At 39.3% G+C, this 25,331-nt stretch overlaps 1 protein-coding gene across 1 annotated transcript in view; it reads right to left on the reverse strand.

Moving 5' to 3' along the window:
* Positions 1–25,331, reverse strand: part of BIRC6 (baculoviral IAP repeat containing 6) — a gene marked incomplete at its 5' end in the record, with an annotated part of 304,005 nt that overhangs the window by 142,120 nt on the left and 136,554 nt on the right. The window contains 9 exons of the mRNA XM_019548600.1: positions 1,917–2,138; positions 2,660–2,768; positions 5,872–6,128; positions 7,985–8,264; positions 8,934–9,134; positions 11,266–11,460; positions 11,805–11,901; positions 15,431–15,606; positions 17,547–18,109. Coding sequence (XP_019404145.1) covers positions 1,917–2,138; positions 2,660–2,768; positions 5,872–6,128; positions 7,985–8,264; positions 8,934–9,134; positions 11,266–11,460; positions 11,805–11,901; positions 15,431–15,606; positions 17,547–18,109 — 2,100 coding nt within the window. The remainder of the gene's footprint in view (positions 1–1,916; positions 2,139–2,659; positions 2,769–5,871; positions 6,129–7,984; positions 8,265–8,933; positions 9,135–11,265; positions 11,461–11,804; positions 11,902–15,430; positions 15,607–17,546; positions 18,110–25,331) is intronic.

Genomic DNA, 25,331 nt, shown 5'->3' on the forward strand with positions numbered 1-25,331 from the left:
AGGAAGGGGGGGAAGGAAAAGAAATCAGTTTCTAGCTTCTATTGTTTGGCGATTGTTTATGTTAGTAGGAAGTAGCCACTTGCAAGCATATGCTGTGCCTCCATTACTAGACTCTGCCACCACAGCTAAATCAAGACAGAGCAGAAGCTAATGTAGAGCCTAGGTAAGACTGCTCACCCAGTATGTAAGACTGAGGTGATGATCAGCATCCAGATGGTTTAACCAATCCAGGACCTACAGTACTTGGCCATAAATGCTACTCTGTCATAATCACTTGATTAGTACAATGGGATAAAATAATGGGCCAACTAGCAAAAAACCAAAAAAATTTCTCTTAAGTGTTTTGAGATCACTTAAAGAAATCACTGAAATGAAAGAAAGGAAATCATGCTTAGTTACAGGAACTAACAGAAGTTTTTTCTGCTTACATCCTTTCCCTTACTAAAAGCAATAATGCAGTAATGCATTACCCAAAGTTGTGCAGCATTTAATAATTAAAGAAAATATATATTTTTATCCTGAACAGCTAGAGATGCTAGCCAACCTTTGTCTGATTATTGCCCACTATAATTTAAACCAAATCCCCAAAACCACACTTCCTACTGTTTTAGTACTATATAATTAAGAATGCAACTTGAAGCCTAACATGTAGATAGGGCCTAAGTGTGATTAACCAATTAATCATGCCTTACCCAGTGCAGGAGGAGACTAGTCTTTGGCTCCCTTGCACCAGCTACAAGGTGTGACAGGATCCAATGTGCAGTCCATGCAATCATACTTCCTGCTACGCACGTGTGACATGGAACAAGGTGCGATTTTATGGATTACACATTAGAACCCAACATGCCTTTACCTGTATGTGTAGCGGGGTCCTTAGGAAGTGTGAAAATGGTCTGTTTTTAACAAATGCTGCTTCCCAGATGCAATTCCAACAGCCTGGGTTTGTGCACATCAGAAAATCTGACAACTATCTCCCCAACTGTCTGTCTATATAAGAGTAATTAAAATATTTTGGTTTGACCAGATTACTATAAATTTCTGCAAAAGAAACAGAGTTATTAAATATATGTTTCTCAACTGGGAAACTTTCTAACAGCCTGGCCTTCTCCCACTTTTCAAAACTATCATGTCTTCTTTACACTTGTGTGCACTCAATCTTGCAATGGATACCAAACATTATAAAAATATATATCTTTTGTTTTTTCACTCACTGAACATCTGAATAATGTTTCAAATTTTGAAAATAACCATGAAGGATAGCTATTTTTGCTGTGATTAAAAAAAAAAACAATCAGCAGCTGGAATCATTTAAAACATAAGTATGCTGAACTCCAGCTGATTACTTTGTTTATCAAATGAAAGGACATCTTCTAACTTGTCTATTTTTAAATTCAGGATCAAGGTTAAAAAATAATTAGTAACTAAATACCACAAATGAAAGTTTTCGTGGTAAAATACACAAAACTATTTCCTTTGGAAATATAACTTTGTTAATATTGGAGGTTTATTATATTGCAGCTGCTACAGAATACCTCTGCATTGCTTTGTGTATCAGACTACAGCCAAAGCAATGAAAACAAATGTTGAATTGTAAACACTTATTTACACATACATACATGAATAGTTTAATTGGATATTTCATGACTGCTAGATATCCAATATGAATATATTTATGTCCTTTGTCATAAGCCATTTAAAACGATTATAATCAATAACATTCTAGGTTTATTTATTTATAGTCCCCAGGGGGATTCACTCCAACAAAGTAAACTGTTCAGGAGTCAGAATATTAAGCGCAAGAGAAGTTAGTATTTCATTACTACTCCCTAGGAAAAGAACAAAAAGAAAGTCATGATGTATGAAAAACAATCTATTTATAGAATGCATATCATGAAAATTTTGCTTGCACTACTTACTCAAAGAGATCTCTATCCAGCATTGCTGGTAAGTCATATTCCACAAGGAGTTCATAGCTATGCCACAAAATTGCAGCTACACAGTGCAAATGGGAAGGAGATGGCATCAGAAGACCATACTCTCTTGTTGAGCTGTTTGGACAGATGTAGCTGATTCGACCACTTTTTTTCATGGCTGCAACCCTTGCAGAATCACTGACCCACTTCAGCAAGGCCTGAATTCTGAAAGGCAAGAGTAACATTGTATATTATAACAGAAAAAAGACAAATAACCATATTAACTTGCATAAAGAAATTAACCTGCTGTCCCAAAACAGTAATTATGCCCATCTATTCCTTGAAAATAATATTGAAAATGAACTACAAGTCTTATACTTTTCCCAAGACCCAGATAATTAACAAAATACAACTTGGAACATTTTTTTAAAACCACCTTAACCTGTTCAAATGCCAGTGCTGTTTCAGAGTACAGAGGAAACAACTGGAGTAAAGAATAGATCCTGACCAATATGAAAGAACAATTGCTTGGACACCTATAAATTTCTGCTTATGGAAATAGAAGAATAAAAGGGTGCTGCAATCTTTGTAAAGAATACAAAACTAGGTAGGATTAAAAGATAAGGATTCCTTATGTTACAAGATACTTCAGACAACTGGATCTAAACATACTTCAGTTTGGCACAACAAGATGAAACCATGCATTATTTAGTATTTTAATAGATTAAGAATTCAAATTATTTTACCTATCTTTTGTCCCTGGATCCTGGGTTGTTCCAAGCTGATACAGAATGTCTATTGTAGAGTCAGATGACAGGCCATTTAATCTTCCAAAGAGTAAAGGGCTATTCAAATCTTGAGGCATATAACACAGGAAAGAAGTAAACAGTAAGCACTCTCATTTATAGTTTTGCTTAAAAAAGTCTATATGAGAAATAATTACCATGGAGGCAAGGATCATGATTCAGTATTAATAGCAAATAGTTTTGCAGTTAAATAAAACAAGGATTAAATCTGTTACATGCCCTCCCCCAAACCAGGAAGACTACTCAGTGAATTTTCAAACTTCCTGTACAATTAAACGAAGACCAAGGGCTTTTGTGTCTGAAAGCTTGCTAAGAATAACTTTTTCAACTATCTGAGTTGGTCTAATAAAAGATATCAGATTTACCCAAAGAACTTTATCAGCCTATGTCCTTAGACCAACACGGCTACAACCTACACCCCTGTATAGCTGAAGCTCTTTAAAATGTTCTGTGCATATTTTTACTACTATCCTTCACAGAATTTCCTTTTGGTTAGCTGCTGAAGAATAATGTCCTTCATAAAAGTCCATGAAATTGTGTCCTCTTCCAACATGACTGTGATATCACACTGTGCTCAGTAAAACAAAACCCAAGGCTTCCATTTGGAAGATCATAGAATCATAGAAAATTATGGCTGAAAGGGACCTCAAGAGGTCATCTACTCTAACACCCTGCTCAAAGTAGGACCATCCCCAACTATTTCATCCCAGCCAGGGTGTTGTTGAGCCAGGCTTTAAAAATCTCCAAGGTTGGAGATTCAATGACCTCTCTGTGTAACCTGTTCCAGTGCTTCACCACTGTCCTCGTGAGAAAGTTTTTCCTAATATCCAACTTAAACTTTCCTTGCTGCAACTTGAAACAATTCCTCCTTGTTCCATCATCTGCCACCACTGAGAACAGTCTAGCTCCATCCTCTTTGGAATTACACTTTAAGTAGTTAAAGGTTATTATCAAATCCCCCTTCAGTCTTCTCTTCTGCAGACTAAATAGATTCATAGATGTTAGGGGCTGGAAGGGACCTCTCAAGAACATTAGGTCCATCCACTTGGGCAGGAAAGACTGCTGGGGTCACATGACCCCAGCAAGGTAAGCATCCAGATGTTTTTTGAAGATCTTATCCAGAGTAGGCGATAAGATGTTTACCTCCCATTATTTTCAGCGAAATGGAAGCCACAAGTTACACCTAGCAAAAAATGTTCCATACTGTTCATCTCCCTCCTTGCATCACTCATCGCTTCCTCTCACTACAGGGATATCACCTTAACTGATGAAGCAAAGCCATGTTTCTAACAGGAACAAAGAAAGGGGGCAGCCATGCTCACAAACAGCATGTTGTGACCTATGTTCTATTTAGCAAATTAGGGTACAACAATCATTTCAAAACTGAGCAATTACTTAATGGTGAAAAAAAATCCAGACACTAGCCTCAGCTGACACTTTCAGTAATAAACAGTACAAAAGGACCTCCTTAATTCTATTTAAGGATTAAATGATTTCAAGTTTTTTCAGGTAAATTCAATTAATTGGAAATACCATTTGGTAACCTGTCTTTCTTATTTAGAATTAATGTGAGGAAAAGGTATAAATAACTTAAAAGGAAAAAAAGCTATTGTGGGGATGTTGCACACATCAAGTATTACAAAGTCAAATTCATGGAGAGGGTAAATGTAAAAAAGCCCTTCAAAACCTGTTTAAGACACTGAAATATCTAGGTGTAGCCACCAAAACAGACCTAACATTGGTCTCAAAGCAACATGAGCAAAAAGATAAAAAACCTTAGTCTTCAAAAAGAAAAAGTCAGTTGCTAAGGCATTCTACACACATGTATGTCATTAGGTAGTTAATACTCTGTAGTATTTTTGTATTACTACAGAGAAAAAAAGTTAAAAATTGTTGGGATGTCTTAATTGTGCACTTTAAAATATTTAGCTGGGTTTTTTTTTTTTTTTTTTAATTTAGCTCCTCTTATAAAATCTCCTAAACTTAAAAGGCAAAGCTATCTGACAAGTCAACCATGCCTGTACATAAATCACAATACATACCCTCCACATTAATGCCATGCTAACAGTTTTTCCAGCAACATTTTGAATAATTTCAAATATGCATACCTAATTATATGCCAATACAGATGTTTAACCTGACCATATTATTTCATTTATCTTGGTCCGTTTATACTTGTTTACACTTGGTTGCACTGTTTTATTAGTGTATGACTAAATGGTAGACATCACTCTGGTATTCAGAAATGGAGCATCATATATTGAAATTTACAAAATCATGGCTTGATTCTAATTTTTTCAAGTTGTACTTTACTATAATTTTTCATGAATCTTGTATGTCTATAATGGTTAACAGTCAGATATCTCTGCCTTTAAAAGTTAAGGAATTTAAAGAAAGGGCTAAAATTTAAAAATACATTTATTTTTGAAGTAAAGAAGTGCACCGTTAAGACATACAAACCACCTTATTGTTGTACAGCATTATGAAAAATTGTGGTAAAGTGACTTCCAAATTCAGAAACAAACCACAATTTTGTAAATTTAAATCAACAACTTAAGCTGAAAACAGATGCTGTCTTTGTACTGCCACAATTGTTTTTATGGTGGCACAAAGGCCAAGAAAATAGATAACCAGGTCCCTAGTCGCATCAGATGGCCACAATTTGTGGGCACATCTGTGTACTTTATGGCAGGAGAACACAGGCAGCCTGCACTCTCCAGCTGCCCAGGCAGTGATCCCAGGGCTTTGGGGACCTAATCCTGCATGCCCCTGCAGTGTATATTGGGATGCTGTGCCCCACTGTGCCTACTTAAGGCACGCTTCTGAAAATGAGGGGAACCCATGTTTCCCACTTGTAGGTGTGTACCCAAAATTAGATTCTCTGGACACAAGCATCTCTGCAAGAGCTGTCTTGCAGGACTGGACCCTGGTGGCTGCCAGGAATGGAAGAGGCCTAACCTGTAGAGAATGGGAGAGGTCTGTTTTATCCTGTGAAGCAGAACAACTATGCCAGATACAATACATCCCAGTACAGCTAATCTGCTTCATATGGTGACATCAGTCTGTAGCCATCCACACTGATATGAACTACTAAAGAAATCAATGATTTAAAAACAAACAATCAAAAAAACCAACAGATCCAACATTCTCACCTGCAGGATCACTCCCTGATGCTGAACAGTTTCTTAGAAGAATATCGATCAATTTTAGGCCTATTCTAGTGGACTGAAGTCCAATTTTTACTAGCACAGCCTCTATGTTTGGAGAGTGCATCCCACAGTATGGTGACATCAGTAAAGCAGCACATGTTTGCAACAGATTGGCAGTGGGTGCTGCAGCACTGGCCATCATTCCTTCTAAATCGCTGATGTGAGTGAGGCAGTGATGCAATAGTCTTAACCATCCAATACTGAAATAAAGACAGGAAAAGAAAGAACTCGCTACTGCTTCTTAATTACAATCTCCATGTTATTAGTCAAATAACGACATTTATAGCTGGAAAGCACTACAGAAAGTTAGTAAAAATAAAATGGTATTAAAATGAGCACTGTAGCAATAATCTGAGTGAAACAGCGAGAGACTATGTTCGAGAAATCATATACAATCATTTAAGACCATATTTTAATACTCATCATTTTCTTAATGCAGTTTGACTGAAGGAGGTAGAGTTCTGAAATGCAATTTGGAAGGCATGTCTTTGAACAGAAGCAGCATCCATACAGCAAATAAAAAAAAAATCTTTTGATTTTGCCACATTATTTGTATTTGAAAGCTGTAATGCACAGGGAAAGGTTTTCATAAGTAAATGCCAAAATTTTTGTTAAAGTTTGGCTCTGCATTCAGACATTGCCATATGAGATGTGTTGCAAGTTAACAACAAACTTGCATACCTCACATATGGTACCATGATAAGGAAATCAATACAGCTTAAAGGTCTCAAACTGGATAACATTACAGGTACGGGCTTACCAGTTAATGGGGTAAAGCCAGGTGGGACTTTACTGTATCGGTTGGTCCATGGTAAGTAGAACCTAAACTGTAGTATCTTTTTTCTCAGTAGAAGAGGGGATAAGTACTGAGAGGCAGGCTTCAAATTAACACATGAAACAGGACATGTTTACTGTGATTCCAATTCAAGTGCAACTATTTCAGTCATAGAATTATTTTTAAATATTGATCAGTCAGTAATCACATTCCCCATATTTTCCCCTCAGTTTTTAAAGGTAAACCCCTTACAGAATTGTTTCATTATGCTCTTTTTTAACTGTATGAGCTGTTTTAAGATTCATAGAAAGAACAGATACATATGAAAGGATATATATACTTTGTAGCAAATCTACTGGAGTGAGGAAAAAATCTGACAATTAATGAGTAGGTCCAGACTTGCTTAACTCATTGTTTAGTACAGCAGCTGGCAACCAACACCCTGCAGAGCCATTTAATCCAACCCAGACATGTGACTCTTTTGGGAGAAGTGGGAGTGGGAGTGCTGCAAGGAAAAGTGGTGGTGGCAGCTGGGTCCTAGCACCGGCTTTCCTACTTCTGATCCAAACTGGATTATTGCAGCCCACAGCCTAAAAAGATTGTGGAATACTGGCTTAGTGGAAAGAGTGATGTATTATTTGAAGACAGCCCTCCAAGGTTTTTTCCTTCCCCTTTGCTTTCAGCAAAATTGGTGCTTCATCAGGTAATCCTACGTTTTCTCAAATGAATGAATCATTTAATCTGAAGGCAACAATACCTCATCAGTAACACATAACTTGGATCTTTATTTAGTGAAAATGGGAATACAAGCAGGATTTTCAGAAGATGCTTTGCTGGGTTACCTCTGCTCCTACTAATAACAACAGAACTCTCACTGGCTTTCGCGGGAACAGAGTTAGGCTGCCACTGACCACTTGGAAAAGGTCTGGCATGAGACATGCAGCATTCAGAAACAACATTTTTCTACCCTTTGTACCCTGATAGAATATTCTTTTTTCTTAAAATACAGAGATTAACCATGTTACAAGGGAGAGAGGTTTGGCTTTTTTTCCCCCCCTAAATACAAGACTTTTGTTTGGGGATTACCATGTTCTCAAGAAAAGTTAAAATGCACCCTGTAAGGTTGAAATTGATTATGTGAAACTGTTGCTGACAATCTTGGTAAATTAAGTTAATTGCTGAAACTGCCGCCTTAGAGGCAAAAACCTTCATAAAATAGGTGAAAAATACCAGCAACTCATCTAATAACTTGCAATGATTAATGATACAAAAAAAACATACCTTGTTTTAGACACCTGATCTTCAGAAGGAAGAAATGGATTGTTGACTGTTGCAGATGAGGTGTTTCCAAAGGCTGTGAGACCCAACAATTTAATTTGGGAGAGACCTAATGTACTAGCATCTCGTGGACGATGGAGTCGAAGGCAAACAGCTGAGGCCACTTCAGCTTTTACAAGCTGGATTTTTATGTACGTGAGACCACTTGTGATAACAGGAGTTGACAAAGGTAACATATTCACCCCATCTGCACTTATTTCAACAGACACTGACGAAGGGCAAGCTAAAGTAAAAGATTAAATATTTTAAAAAATACCATATTAGTTTGAGTACCCAGTTTAACTGACAAAAAAACCTGATGTTTTATCAACTAAACAGACACCTTGCCCAGAATCTTCTATAGGTAATATAACTTTATAAGGAATACTATAAATCTGTCCGATCTGTTTGACCTGTTATAATGTATGACAAGAAGCATCCGCATTAATTGCAAGCTTTGATCTTGCCCAAAATGTAAATTTATGTATTTCATTTCAAACCTATTCAAGGGACGCTACCTACCTGGAACTGGTTTAACACCAGACCTGTATTGACCTACAACTCATACCAGTTATACTGGTATACTTTGCCAATAACAATCCTAGCGTGCATTTTTCCTAGTGTACTTTTTTTGGGCTCTTTCCATCTATCTAACAATATAAACCACACATCACGGTAGGATGGATGTTGAGAACATTTTTGGCACATTTTTTGCAAAAATTAGAAAAATTAGCTAACACTGTAGCACTTGATTCTTAGGCAAGGAAAGCAGAATTAGTGAACTGCTGGATTTATTAGTATTTGGTATTCTTAAAGCCTTTAATTTTCAGTTAATTAAGGAAAGTCTTCTACTCCAAAAAGTGGTATTCCTTCTGTGTTTCGGTTCAGAACAAATGTTACTAAATCAACTCACTTGCAAGGGATGCAAGATGGGGTTGGATGTGTATCTCTTTTAGCAGCACTGCAGCAGGAAGATGAATTGTGAGGTCACACCAGGCTTCCTCAGGTAAAAAGATGTAAGACCATGCAGCAGACCGAGCTCTTCTGTGTGGAGGAGTGGCCTGCAATAGTACTTCAGCAGGTTGGGCAGTAGGACTGCTTGAGGTGATTGAACCTTAGAACAACAATTTCTGTATTAATTGTAATCAATTCAGAATACCATTATTTAGGTTACCAATGAAATGTTATCATTATTCTATTATCTATCTGTTGCAATTTAGACTATGCTCCCCCTATCAATAACTACTTATTGACAATTTAGACTATGCTCCCCCTATCAATAACTACTTTGGCAGTTACCAAAAAGCTTTTGTTCTTTTAATTAAAGTGTTACACACAAATATGCAAAACCGTTTATGCAAGTCAATGATGCAAATTTTCATGCAACAAAGTCTAAGCCAGAGATAATGCAATAGTTGTGTGGGGAGTCCATTTAGAAGGACCACAACCAATGGTTTCGTTCAAGGGTTGGCAATCTACACCCTCTGAGCAGGATCTGGCCCAGAGCTGGAGGGTTTCTGAAGCATTTCAGCAGTAGGGACTTCACCTGGGTGGCAGGGAAAAGCTGCATGGCTCCAAGTCAGAAGTGGCCAACACTTGGAGCTAAGCTCCATTAAAAAAACGAACCTAAGCTTCCTCAGCCTCTTTTCCCCACCCGTCTCTCCCCTCACACCTTTGCTCTAGTTAGATACCATGTCTGTCACCTACTGGGAATGGCATTAACCCTGTGCTGAATCCTTCTCAAGAGCTCTAGCATCCACATCTTTACAAAAGGGATACACCTCCTATATACATACAGATTTTAGACTTCACATGCATTAAATGCCTGTATGCACATAACTAAAAGTTGCTTTACAAAACTAGTCCAAAAAGTTAATGCCTGTTCCTTCCCTCTCTCTCAAAATTCTTAGTGGGATCCCATGCATCTCAAAACAGCTCCCACATTCTCTCTCAAACTGATGGTGTAAGGACAGGTTGGTCAGGGTTGTCGTTCAGGCCTTTTGGAAAGTTAACAAGGACCAATATTAAGATCCCTACATAACTAGTTTTGAATTTAGGTAAGTACTTTTTGGTCCTGGCTTGCTGGCATGTTGCAATTCAGTTGCATGTGATGACTACTTCAAAACTAAAAACATTCTTCTAATTGTGCAGCAGAGCAACATGACCAGAAATAGAAAAGAAGCCAAAGACCTTCTCCTTCCTACTTGCTTTGACATACTTTTCCTAAAATGGGGAGGTACCATCACTGGCACTTCAGAAGAAGGTACAAGAAGTGAAAGATGTGACGAGGCAACTGTACATTGTCAGTAGAAGATCAGTCCCACTTCTACTTGAAAGACCCCTTTTTTTGCAAACAAGACTTCCTTTGGCTTTTTTTTTGATATGGCATTACCTCAACAGAAGCTTCTAATATCATGTGCAATGACCTCTTAAAATCTTAATCGCTAATCTGTCCAGTTGCTGTTAATCAACCACATCTGTAATCTCATTTAAAGAAAAGAAAAAAGTGGGAGGAGGGAGGGAGGGAGTAAGGGGGACAACTGTTTGCTATGGCTTACCTTCCATGAAACACTGAAGACTAGTAACCATTTCTTTCCTAGCTCAGTCTGATTTAAGAATAGCTTGGGAAGGGCTCATGGAATACCAAGAAAAATACAATTCCCAAAAATCTACTGAGACCATTAGAAATAGGCATCTTGTGACAGACAAGAAGGTGATCCTGAGCATAAATGATATGGTTAAAATAAGGCCCTTGCTATTTACACACTATTTTTACTTAAACAAGGGAGACCCTTTATTCTTTAAGTAATTACTGGAATGCTGGATCAGAAGACCCGTGAGTAGACCCTCCATGTCACCTACACACCAAGCTTACTTTTTACAATTACATATCCATACTGTACTAGTTTCTTCCAGTCCTGTTAATCAAGTTGGAGGGAGCATAGATGACACTTCAATTCCATAATACTAGCAATTCATTTTAATAAGTTACATTTTAATGAAAAAAATAAAATAAAAATCAGAATTTCTTCAGTAACAGTGGCCCTACACTATGTGTGCTCAGACCCAGGACTAGCTACTTTCTGAGTGAAGCTAGGAAACACAAATATCATTCGATTTGAATATTAAGATACTAAACCAATAAAACCTTGGGGTAGGGTCAGGAGATGCACTGCTTCATTGATATTTTATTATATACTTCTCAGTGCAAGCTCATGCTAAAGACATATATAAGTACAACATACCCAATGGTGCAAAGTTGTGAATTCCCTCTGCATTATCAGGCTCAGAAGCAAGCGCTCTTGCTTTCAAACTGTTATCTGTGGCTTTGCTAGGTCCAGAATCAAGAAATTTCATAATAGTTGAAACCATGCTCCTTGCTGTGTTGACAATTGCTCTTGTGCTGGTTACCATATTGTTGCAAATGAGCTGAACACCTCCTATGTAAAGCAAAATAAGATGCAAGAAGAACTAAAAGAAACTGTTTAATAAGAAAGCAAAGGCATACTTGGCCTACCAGATCACTGGAGAACTCAGAACAGCACAGATGCCCTATGCCAGAGGAAGGGTGCTTGTGCCCAAAAGCTAGAAAAAAACTTGAAAAGAACTTTTTTCCAATTATTCCATTGGTTTAATAAAAGATACTGCATCTGCCCAAAGAAGCTTGCTTACTTAGCCTACCTACATTTGATCTTACAGGCAGACTGAGTGTTATGTTATTAAATATTTATTATGACTTAACATTTTTCAACAAGATGCTGCAATGAGCAAAAAATACACTTACCCATATCATGGAATGCTTTCAGCGCTTCACTGGTATCTAACACTCTCAAAATGAACCATAGCAGCGGCTCAGATAATTGGCAAGTAGCAAGAGAACCCTAAAAAAAATACAGAACGAGTAATAAATTGTTGTGCACAATTAAACTTCACACAGAATTTATATAGTTAACAGGTACCAGAGAGGTTAAGTACAAACATGACTACACTACCAAAACTATCACACAAATCAGTCCAGTAAGGATTGAAATATTTTAAAAGGTACCACAGACTGTTGTGTCCACCCAGCTGCAACCAAAAAATGCATGACCAACCTAGAGGATTTCTGCCTTAAATGCAGGTGAAAGTAATTCTAACACATACCGAGGACTTCATAACCCTGTTCTAACAATTTCTGTCCACATGTACACTTGTCTACACAAATGTAAAGTAACTATTTTGTTGTGATGGTAAATTACTTGGAAACCCAAGAAAAATTGTATGTCTGCCTATCTGTATCTTACAGTGTATCTGGTGGAGAATCTGCTTCCAAAAGTGAGCATGAGGATTCTCAAGACTGAACACTAAAAGCTTTGAGGAAGAGGACAAGAATCTGAGGACAAATAAAAAGGTCAACATTTAAGGACTGGCACTTCATTCAAATATTACACTTGATCTGAGCCTTCAAGAGGCTGATATTGATATCTAATGCCGGAACAGAAATTGTGGGGGGGGAGAGAAATCAAGAATATTTGGACACATTAAGTGGCCCATTAGGTGGAATCCTCGAAGTTAAATGAAAGTTCATTAGATAGGGAAGATGGGAGAAGGATGAAACACTGAAAGTTGTCTCACTAAGAGGGACCTAATTGCAGAGGACATCTCTTGTATCGGGTCGCAGATAGACATGCTCGACTCATAGTGAAATACTGTAAGTAAGGCCAGGAAGATGGCAATGACAGGATCATACTAGGGACAGGAAAAATCAGAGGGCTCAGGGTCAGCAATTAGGAAACGTACTCTTGTGGTGCTCCTGAAGCAGCTAGATAGGACTCAGCCTTGACTTTGGTAGACGGGAAGCTCACACAGGCAAGCTATCAAACTGGCGTGTGTTGCATACACACTATTGCGGAGAACTATTAATAATACCCTCAAGTATATCTTAAGAACCCAGTTACTGTAGACTGCAGTTCCTGCTGCTTAGGCAGAAAAATTATACCTGGATGTACCTCAAAACTTTCTGGTGTCAGTGTTTGCATGACTCCATCCACTATTTATTAGATTTATATTACCAGATTCACAGATTAATAGATTGTAAGGCTGCAAGGGACCTCAGAAGATCATCCAGTATGGCCCCCCACACCAAGCAGGAAAGATAACTGGGGCTACCACCGCTAGAGGGAGCTTATTCCACAGTCTGGACAACCTGACTGCAAAGAAGCTTTTCCTAATGTTGAACCTGAATCAATCTTCCAGGAGTTTGTGGCCATTACTCCTGGTTTTTCCCTCAGGTGCCCTGGTGAACAGTGGCTCACCGAGCCCGTGATGTACTCCCCTAGAGTAGCAGTAAACTGCTACCAGGTCCCCTCTTGGCCTTTTCTTCAGACTGAAGAGTCCCAGATCCCTCTGCCTTTCCTTGTATGGCTTGCCATGTAAGACTCTGATCATACGGGTGGCTCTTCTTTGGACTTTCTTAAGCTTGTCCACGTCCTTGTTAAAGCGTGGTGCTCAGAACTGGATCCAGTGCTCCAGCTGCGGTCTCACCAGTGCTGAGTAGAGCGGAAGAATCACCTCCTTGGCTTTGCTGGAGATGCATCGATTGATGCATGCCAGAGTATTATTTGCCCTACTGGCTACAGCATCGCACGGCTGGCTTGTATTCTTACTGCGGTCTATTATTACCCCCAGGTCCCTTTTATTTGTGGTGCTAGTCAGTTTGGTGCCGCCAAATCTGTAGGTGTGCTGGGGGTTGCTCGTCCTGAGGTGGAGCACTTTACATTTCTCATATGCTGTTGTTCCCAACAAAGGCTGGAGGACAGCTTATAATAATGAGGAAAAAAACTACAGAAATGGAATAAAAATTTGGGTTTCACTGACCCCAGCAACTGCTGGATTGGCAAGCATCCAATCATTTGAAAACAAATTCCAATCCTACTAAACTAACACCTGACAATCAAAGACGACCTATGCTGATCCCCAACTAGGGAAAAGGACAGGCTTCTGATAACTCATATTATGAGTCAAGAAACTGTAAAGAATTGAAATGCGTAGCTTTCACAGTGATCCAGAGATTACTGCCAAGAAACAAACCCTGCCCACTTGTTCCACACGCTGAGAAATAACCCCCCAAAAAACCCACGCCCAGCCCCATTCTCTGGAGAATGCCTGAGACTCCAATCCTGAGAACATCCCTGGGCACTCTCCAGAAACTGACCATGTGGTATTTTTTGACATGTAGTAATCAGAGTGGGAAAGCCTCGTTTCTCAGCAGTGGTTCCAGGATTGCTACAGACAAAACAGACAGCTCCACAGTGTCTATGACAATGTTGAACTAGAAAAACATGTGCAGATTTCCTCAACGGTTAGAAGCATCTAGGGTCATGCAACTCCTCCACTGCATTAAGGGGTACAGAGGAAGTCAAGAAGGAGAAAGCAAGGTCTGAAACAGTTTTATCAGTGCTACAAGCAGTTACCAGCAAAAGTAATTCCGTCTCTTATTTAGCACTTAAAGCAGTGAAGTCAGTTGGAGATAATTTTACTGAGACTAAATATTGTTAACATGGTATGTATATCTGTAACAACTATATAAACAAACTGACTTAATTTTCATGAGCATAAAATGATTAAATATTTCCATATTTCAAATGGCCGAAAGTGGAGGTGCTCAACCTCTGGCTGGCGGGCCAAATCTGGCCTCTGGAGCTATGCCTTCCAGCTCACAGGGATCCCCATGGGTTGGGGAATTTGGTGGCAGGGAAGTAGTAGAATCTCCACTGGGCTGGACCCAGCCCCACAGGCTCAGTGCTGCAGAACAACAGTATCAGGGCCAGGCCTACCGCCAACCTGTCCAGAACTGGCCAGGCTGCTCCCACCCCTGACCACCTGCACTCCACTCAGCCCAGGATGCCCAGATTGGGGCCAGGCAACACCTGCCCCCCACTACCATGCATACACATCTGGACCAGGCAGGGCTGCTCCCTGCCCCCTGTGCATCCAGACTGTGGCAGACAGCTCTCTGCCCCCTGCCCCTCTATATTGGGGCTGCCCCTTGTCCGCCCTCCCAATATCAGGATCAGGACCAGGCTGCTTCCCACCTCTGCCCTCCCTCTGCTCCCATTAGGGCTGCTCTATATCCCTCCCCTCACAATCAACTCTTCCCCCTGCACATCCAGATCAGGGCTGGGCTGCTCCCTGTCCCCCCCAGGGCAGCCAAATCAGCACTGGCCTACACACCCACTCTATAGCCAGGTCAGGCCCCCACCATACTGACCCCATGCTCTGAATGCATCCCACCGGCCAGATCCAATCCATGGATGGACCTGGCACTGCCCATCCACCCCAAGGGACAAAAAGGTTGAGCATGGCTGGTCTAAGATATTAGCCTAAAAAAAATTACTCTTAAAATTACAAAGTAAACATAAGAGAATTTACCTGTCTCCCCATGTACCCACAGGCCATGTAGGTAAGAATCGGCTGAAGCATCACCTGTACTGTTGTGGCCTTTTTACTAAGTGTGGTTAATATTGTAAACAATCCGTCTCCAACTGATATTGCATCTAAGCCACCATGAAAATTTTCATGCTTTGTGAGATGTAAACCACTTGCACCTGGAAGAGATCAACACACAAAGTTCAAAGCCAAAGATGATAAAGTTCTACAAACCCATATCAGAAGAATATAATTCATTAACCCTATTTAAATCTCTAATCATTTAATGTTCTTACTGTCCCTGTAAAATATGTATTATTGGCAAATAATGAACATTAAAGTTAGCAAGGGGTGTAAATTATTACTAGAGTTCCTACACAAGTGTCAGATGCTTACAGTACAAATAGGAAAGCACGATTCTTATATGAAACAGCCTAATCTAATTTTAGACAAGACATTACAAGTAAGGATAATCAAAATAAGGGAATGAAATAGGAAGTACAAAGGTCACAGCCTACTCCTGCTAGCTAAAAACAGTTAACAAATATCTAGGATTCTTTCCAAAAGATAATGTAAACAAGTTTATGCTGCTAAAAAGGATCCATTTGCTATACATTTGTAGCAGAGTAATCTCTCTTTGATCCGGAGTAGCATTTTATAGAAGTTAAGTTACTGCTAGGTAAATTTCAAACCAGTTGTCCTTGACAAAAGCTGGTTCTGGGACTTGTCTTTGTTATATAATAAAGTAGAGGGGGGGAAAAAGGCTTTTATGATTTCTGGAATCATAGGCGGGAACAGGGCTACGGAGAAAAGTTAAGACAGACTTTCCTGGGGTTAGGAAGTTTGGCTGAGTACAGTTTAGGGTGTGTATAGAAAACTGCCTTCCATTTGATCAGATGCGTATTTCAGCTTTAATAGTAAGCAACTCAAATGAATTGGGTTATTTTTCTCCTTTTATGGGAGTGCGTGGGAGAGCTATTCCTCAGGGATGAGATGCCTTTTATGAGGGGTGATGACTCTATGAAGTATTAGAATCTGATAAAGTACAATGTATAATATGTGGGCTGGAAAGAGTTTCTGGTACTGGTATAAGAGTTTGAAATCAGGTACACAAGTCTATGGAGGGTACTTTTTTTTTCTGTAAAAGAATGGACGATGTACGAATGAAGAGGGGAGTGTGTGTGGGGATGGATAGCGCATTTAAACTGTCTTTTGACGTGCCCTAGAGGCTTATATTTCTGTACCCCAACTGTTGAAGCTACAGCAGTTTAACCATCTCTCTTATGATAGTAAACCCCCCCACCCCCCCATGCACTATTTAATGTACAGGTTGACATATTAGACCCCCTTACAACCAGGTTATAGCCATGCAGTTTATTAACTTTAGCTGAAGTTATTAACTTATTTGCTAAAAAAAGTTGTTTTCCTTAAAACTGCACCTGAATAAATTGGCTTGATTTATAAATCAAAAACAACACAGTATTTTTATAATTTATATTAATGGTATCAAAAGCCTCAACTAAATAGCAATAAATCAAAATAATGAAAAACAAAAGTGTGTCACACAAGATGGGAAACACTTTAATCACCTATCTATCTCAAAGCTGGATTTCTCAAAGTCTACCCTGGTGCTGGATTAGGAAGACTTCCTTACAGACACAGTAGATACATGGTTTGCTCACTTAAATTTTGCCACTGGACCACTTCCATCGTCCTTCTAGAAAATGTTTTCAGCAACTATAGCATATACACCACCATGTTAAGTAGTTATCCATGGCAGAGAGAAAGGGGGACGTAGACAGCAGCAAGGGAGAGAAAGGAAGTGACTAAAACCACAGAACAGAAGTTGGGTTAAAGACCCAGAAAAATCTCAGTTTCAGTTGGAAAGTTCTTCTCTGGTTTTTGGTCAGGGGAATCCATTTGGGACACTCTATACTCTTTTAGACAGTGAGAGAACCAAGTAAGACGTTAACCAACACAAGCCCTTCCTCATTGCTCTGGTACCTACATTTCTCCCCTTTCATGAGAAACTAACAACAAAGCTTTTACCCTCTAAATATACAACAAAATAACCCCATCCCTTTTTTAAAGGTCTATTACCTACTTGCAAAATACATACCAATTATCATGGCCATTGCACTGCTGTTACACTGCCCCAAAGCAGACAAAATCTGGCTCATTATTTGTTGGTTGGCTAATACTAAGTCTGCTACATATGCAGTTGATCCTTGAGTATTAGAAGCATTTCCATTGCCATCCTTGCCTCCCGAAACCTTCTCTTCATCAGAAACGCTGTCTGTAGTACTGCTAGCCACTGGAACGCGAGCACTATATTCACGGTTACTTGAAAGTGGTAGTTGCACTAAAATGTTAACCAACTTTAACAAATCAAACATAAGTTGATCCCTTGTCATCTCTCCACAAACTGCTTTGGCATCACCTGGACGGATAATATTGGCAAAGAGCCCTCCAAAACATGCTCGAGCTCCCACTGAGCTGTCAGAGCCACTGCGAGACATAACTTTGTCTGAGCATGTAATGTAATGGTGCACCAGAAAGGTGATAGACTCGATGACTGCCGAAATAGTGCTAACTGACACTACTTCAAAATTCTGTTCCAGGGTAAATTCCAAGAGCTTTACTTGTGCGTCTAGAGGTCCTTGGCCTGTTTGAAAAGCACCCCTAAAGAAAATAAAAACAGAAAATGTTTAAACAGACAAGTGGCAAGCTCATTCATGTTTTTAAAAAGTGTTTCTCGTCAAAGGGCTTGCTTAAAGTACTAAGACTTTATTACTTGAAAATTTAGCAATTGTGAAAAAGCGTACCTAGTAAAAACATGTATGTAATTTTATTTCTCTTGTTAAGTTACAGAGATTTATTTGTATTTAATATCACATTCATCATTTCATGCTACTTTTGGAGTCTCCCTTTTCTAGCATTATGCTGATATACATTGGGGGAAATCTGCGAACTACATGGCCAAAGAATACTTAACTTGACAATATACTTTTGGTGTGGAGTTTTGTTTAATCACCACTTTTAGAAAATGTTGTAAGTTTGCAGAAAATCTCTCTGGAAAAAGCCCTTCAATATTTTTTAACCACTACTTGGGTTATTTTCACTCATTTCCTAACAGAAAATGCATGGATACGCAAGCACGTTATGACAATGTAAACTTGGGGACAGTAACTGTCCATATTCAAGGCAATTTTTAAAAATCCTTCACAGCATGTATATTGAAACAAATTACAATTATGCAGCTTTTATGCACAGCTTGGTGTTCTTTTTACCTGTAGTGCAATACGATTATTCTGCATGCTTTTTTGGTGATAGTAAAATGGAGGAGAAGGAAGCGGACAAAGAGATAGGGGCTCCATCACCTCTTAGTCCAAAAGCCTAGTGCTTACAGTATTTGCGCAGGGAACAGGAGACTTGGGTTCTCAGCCCACTTAACCATGTCTCCTCCTTCCAGAAAAGTGCTCTAAACATCAGGCCATGGCAGGCACTGCCCACGGCACCTTCCATCTTGCCTACTGAAGATGGTCTGCTGCACCTTGCATTTAATGTTCACTGGATAAAATTAATAAAGCAGTATTAGGACAGCATCTGCCTCATGTGAAATACTGAAGACATACTGAAAAAGGAAGTTAGGAGAATTAATTCACTTTTTAAAAAAATTGCTTTGAGTACAATCTTCTGCTTAAATGTAAGTCAGTTCTGGCTTACAGACTCATATGGTACAACATCTGAAGTTAATTGGAAAGGGATGGATTATACTGATGGATTCAATTTGTGTCTGTAAATATATAACTAAGTTGGCCTACAAAAGGGATACATTTCAAATTATTAATATTCAAAGGTCATTTTTTGCTAGTAATTCTGTTTGCTGCAGTCTTCTCTATTCCCATACTAAATACTGAAGAATAGATAGTTTTATGGTGCCACCTACTGGAACATTAGGAAACAGGGAACTGAAGAAGCTGACCTCTAATTATGATAGAATCATAGAAAATTAGTGTTGGACAGAACCTCAAGGAGGTCATCTAATTTTAGTCCAACTACCTGCTCAAAGCAGGACCACCCCCAACTATATCATCCTAGCCAAGACTCTGTCTACTCGGGTCTTAAAACCATCCAAGGATGGAGGTTCCACAACCTCTCTAGGTAGCCTGTTCGGGTGTTTTACTACACTCCTGGTGAGAGAGTTTTTCCTAATATCTAACCTAAACTTCCTTCCCTTGCTATAACTTGAGACCATTGCTCCTCCTGAAGGTCCTTGTATAAAAGCCCTGGTCAGGACCTACTACTTTCCAGTTAGAGAATCTACCAGAGCTCTGGCTAAAAGCAAAGGCATAACAAGAGAAGTGAGTCATAAGAGACAAACAGAATTTCCAACAAACAAATCTGCCTTTTTTTCTTTAAATCCATCTTTTCCAATCCTTCATCAGTGGAATAAAGTACAGAGAGCTGATGTTACAAGCTCAAGATATAAACTTATGCTATTGCGTAGAGCTAGCAGAACCTGGCAGACAGATGAGACAAAGAGGTCTAGGATAGTGGTTTCTCAACCTTTTTTTGTACCAGGACCTATCTGTAAACATCAATGGCCAGTCCCATCCCAGCACCCCTGACTGCCAACCCACTGCCCCCCTGCCCTCAGCCCCACAATGTGTGGATGTGTGTGTGGCATGGGGAGGCCACCCCAAGCAGCTCCTTGCAAGCTGGAGCTCTGCCAGCCTGCAAGGGAAAAGCCACAGTTTCCCATGTTCTTCTTCTTTAAAGGAGGATCCATTTTTAAAGTTTGTTCATGGCCCTTTTATACACTCGTGACCCACTTTTGGGTCGTGACCCACAGGTTGAGAAACACTGGGCTAGGAGATGATGATATTACACACTCTAGAAACAAATACCACATAAGTAAGCAGTGAAGACCTTGATCCAAATGGCATTTGCTAACATCAGACAAGTTTTACCAGCTTAACCATAATGTGAGAAAGGAGCTTTATGTAGCAACAGCTGCAGTGCAAGTCTTATGCTTGTGATAGCTTTCACACCACATTACTATTGCTTTTACCAAGGAACTGAAAATGTGGAATATAAAGTTTACAAATATACTCAACATACAACCAATGCAGCTGCTTTTCACTGGTGTAGTAGAAACAGATAGTAGATTTCTCCAGGTGAATTCAAGATTAAGTTTAGGAATAAATTCCGATGCAAACCAAAACAAACTTTGAAGATAAGCTAGTGAGATGAGATTTCATCGATGTTGCTTGTCAGCCCAAGGTCAATAGTGAGGAAGAGCAGCTTACTTTGAGGGTTAAATGGGGATGAAGGTCAAGTTCCACAAAGAAATAACCAAAGAATTGCATCTTTTTTAGGTGCTACTTGAATTCCAACATGAGAAAGGAAATCCAACACATCTTAGACTGACAACAGGACAATCCTATCCCTGGGGCTAATTCAGGCAATGACTGTTTTCCAGATTAGAGGAATGACGCATTCCACTGCTGGTCTGACACTAACTCCTCAAAGAGAGTGTTCTTTGAGAAACAAGTTTAGCAAGCAGAAGATAAAGTTTTGTTCTACAAGTAACCTTAAAGAGTATTTACACCAACTCAAAGTATCCAGAGATGGCTCAGTGCTGGACTCCTCAAGTGTGAGAAAAACAAAGGCAGGTTCACTAAGGATCCAGCAAAAAATGCACTTTGCCTTGCATGAACTTCTTTAGAACATTGGGCAATAGACAGAAGTAAAGAAAAGAAAGATCCTGGAGCTGCACTCCAATTCAAAGTGAAATAAAAGAAAGATCAAGAAACTAACTAAATTCTGGGAAAATAAAGGAAAATACTGAGTTTGTGTGAGTGTGCTGTTACAGGCCTCAGGGAAAAAAGGTAAGTTTTCACTCAACTTGCCTGCAGCAACACTTTCAAACTGCAGGTATGCCAAGAGTTCTCACCATCCTGAGTGGTTGACACAAAACACTGATGTTCTACTTGGTAGAGTGAACAAAGATGCAAGAAAAAGGCCCTCCTCAGTTCCTGTAGGCCAGCAGAGCAAAACAATAAACCTTGTTTTTTTTTCATGGAAAATAAAGTCCCGGTCTGAAAAACTCTCAAGATGCACCAATGGAATTTGACCCAAGAAATGGACTCCGTGAGTAAGAAAGAACAAATGAACACGAAAGGAGGGGACAGGAAAACCTACCCCCAAAACTACAGCACTATAAACACCAGAGGAATGGAAGTGTCTTCAGAGAGATTAGAAAGTGCTAGCAGCAAGAGAAGATTGCACATACAAAGATTCAGTCATATCCAATTTATCCTGACTAGGGATAATACACTTAGCAAAGAACAAAGCATGTCCTGGGAAATAAAACCTTCTGTAAAGGTTAATCAAAGTTTCACGTAATCATGGGTATATCTAGGGAAAGAGTAGGTGGTAGCCCCAGCATTCCCTCTAAGCTTTGCAATATCTGCACCTGCGCCTGAGAGCACAGCATGTGTGCGCCTGCATGGCTGCATGCACGACACAGCTTAGAGGGAACACTGGGTGGGACTGGCTCAACTTATTAGAAATCCATGCTGAAACAGATAGCAGAACACACTGCACCTGACTATTACTGCTAGGAAGTAGAGGTTATGTGAACAACTGTGTACCCTGGATCAGAAAGAGACTGTGTCCATTATTTACTAGGCAACCAACAGCAAAAGGATTTGACAGACATCCTGGGGGACAGGACAAACCAAGAAGTAGGATATGAAACTGAGACATGCTCCTGAGGGTAAACTTGCAGAAAGCACTGCTGAGGTAAAAAGATACTCAGCTTTAACATTCCTTGACAGAGATGCACCATGTAAAGAATGGACAGGGGGACAGAACCTATTTTCACCTGGAACCCCAGTTGGTTTGGCTGATCAAGGAAGTGCTTGGGTCCTTCCTTCCAAGTTCTTGAGCATGAGAAAAATACCAGGAATAAAACCCCAGGCAATATTTCTTAATGGCTCTTTCGCCAAGCAAATATTGAAATTAAACCACTATGCAAGGCCTCAGACTCTTCACCGGCATCTCTATACCAGAGTCTCTGTGGGAGCCTCAATATATACCACCAGTGATGATAACAGTATTATATAATACTTGCTAGAGAAGATCCGTCACAAGTAAGTACATACCCTAGATTCTTACTTATGGGAACTTAACCCCAGAACAACCAGAGTTTAGAGTTGGAAGATTCTGAAGACCCATGTGGTTTGTTAATAATTTTCTTGAAGAAGTTATCCCCTTTTCTTCTATTCAGTAAAAACTGTGAAGAATCAGATCCGCAGGATGACACCCTATTGACAAGTTGTAGCACGACTTAATGGATGCTGAGGATTCAGAGTACCAGTAAGACTGAACTAAAGCAAGCAGCAAAGGCTAAGATCATGCAGCAGTTTCATAGGAGGAAGTGCTACTTGTCTGGTAGACAGCATGTAAACATGCAAAACCTGACTAAAGCTAAAGCAGCATGAAGTTAGCAGCCTCTGTAACTCACCAAGGAGAGCTGAGGCCTTGAGATGCTACCTTGACACAGCTGAAATAAGGGAAACCCAACTAATATGGGAATATTGTGGCAGGCAGAACAGAGCTGTAGAGATGTCTTTGCCATGAAAGGAAGAAACTTGCAAGGAAAATTTCTACTGGAGAATAGAAAAGTATCTTGCTCCATAAAAAAGACTTGAGAGAAAAAAACAAAGTGTCTACTGAACTGAAAGAGCCTCAAGTTCCCCATCTTAGAGCAGGGAAAATGAATGGAAAAGGTACCAAAAACATCTATAAAAGAAACCAACCTCACTAAAGACTGAAACAAAGAATTCTAGTCCCTGAACTTCAAAAGTTAGCGAGATGCTAAGGCCATAAGGTGAAAACACACTACCCCTGTCTTGAGACACAGCATGAAAGAAAATTGATGGTATCAAAGATGCTTCCAGTTGCTCATGGGTAGCCAAGTAAATCCGAACAAAAAAATTACCTATCAGGAAGCAAATACCTTGTCAAGGGCAAGGAAAGAGGGTCTTAGGTCTAGACACCATCAAACTATGGGAGACACTTCAGGGTCTGCCTAGGAGATGGGATTAAATTGAGCATAAAGGTCTCTAGAGAGATGAGAGCCTGATGTCAGCTTGGAGGTGGGGTGAAGAATAGGCCAGCTGGTATAAAATTCAAGGTGATAATTCTGTTCATACTGTGGGTGGAACTGCATACATCTGAAGGAGTATGAGGCAAGAATTTCTTCAGGAGCTGGTAGAAAAATCAGGCTGAAAGAAGTAGGGGGGGAAACCTGCCTGAAAGAAATACCTACCAAAATGAGACTTGCTAGAACTAGGATCAGTTGAGAGACATCAGGTCCAAGAGCTTTTGGGCCTTGTGGAGACAGAAATTACAAAAGAACCGGATAATCTCTAGAAGAGATGCAAGCTATGAATGGGTCCAGAAACCAGCTAGGTATGAGTAATGACCTGTTTGAAGTAGGGGTGAAACTGGTCATCCTGCAACTTCTTTTGAGATGCTGAATACTCTTGGAATGAATGAAAAGGTGCAGTCGGGGACATCACGTTTCCAATCAGTGGAAGAAGTGCCGAGTCACAAAGCTTAGAGTTTTGCTTTCAACCCTCTCTTCCATTTAATGTAAAACTCTTAATTTAATTGCTTCTGTGCCTGCTTTTCAATTTCCATTTCTGCTCATCACTTCTATCCTCTTTTGTATTTGTAGAAAGCACAGTGGAAGAAGGAAGCAGCAGGAAAACAGAGGCGAATATTTAATACATCCCAGGGAGAAAAACAAAGAAAGCTGTGAAAAGACTAATATATTGAAAGAAATTTCTTAATTCACTGCATCCCAAAAGATGGAGCCATAATGTTATCTATGTTCCTTAATCTGTGGTTTTCACAGAATGAGGGGAGAGAGAAACACAAAACACAAGAAAAAAGTTAGCAATAGAATTTAAAACAATAAGATGACAAAAAACAAGTCAATTCTTGTTGTTTTGATCATCAGGCTATAGTTTGAACAGAATGTTTATGAATTTCTTTCTGTGGACAAAATACATGACCATAATTCTATAAAATAAAAGTTAGCTGCTTATTTAAACTAATATTTGCTGATGAAACTGGATTAATTTACAAAAATAATTACAGCAATATTAAATTGTATACTTTAAATATATAGCATCTATTTTATCAATGTTTACTCGAGAAGATTTAAATGGTAAGCATTAATCTATACTTGGATCATTTAAAAATATTTTTAAATGCTATATTTAACTCATATCAAATTTCCATTATTTTGCACAGGACTTTGGTACCTTTAAGGGCATCAAAATGTGTGCATTTGATTTTGTTTTAGAAGAAAGAGCAGCAAGAAGTTAAATGAAGGGGCTGATATAAAATCATGTTCCATAGATCCTGTCTCAGCCACCTTTCCCAACCCATATTCAGAGAGCTTCTTGATAGATCTCTCAAATTAACATAATTTTTTATCTAGCTTCAACAGTGAACAAGTCCCACAACTCAACTTTTATGGTGGCCATGCAGTCCAACCATCTAGTACTGAATACAGTATTGCTACATGCACTCCCTCAAGTAAGGGCAGCTACTTCCAAGGGCACTGATACACAAGCTCCACAGACAGGCACTCCATGTATTGTACTTTTTACTAAGGGTACTATAAAAAGCTACTAATAACACTAAACTGAGACAAATATGGTTAGATAGCACGACAGGTGTGGTTCCACAAATTCTTTTCAACTATGCTTCAATTACTGTACATATTGAAACTAGATAAAGAGAAAATGGTCATATACTAGTTACAGGACCATTTATCTGTAGACTTAACACAGCAAACTCTACTTGAGGTATTAAAGAC

The sequence above is a fragment of the Crocodylus porosus genome, unplaced genomic scaffold, assembly GCF_001723895.1.
Source record: "Crocodylus porosus isolate Cpor-Errol unplaced genomic scaffold, CroPor_comp1, whole genome shotgun sequence".
NCBI lineage: Eukaryota > Metazoa > Chordata > Crocodylia > Crocodylidae > Crocodylus > Crocodylus porosus.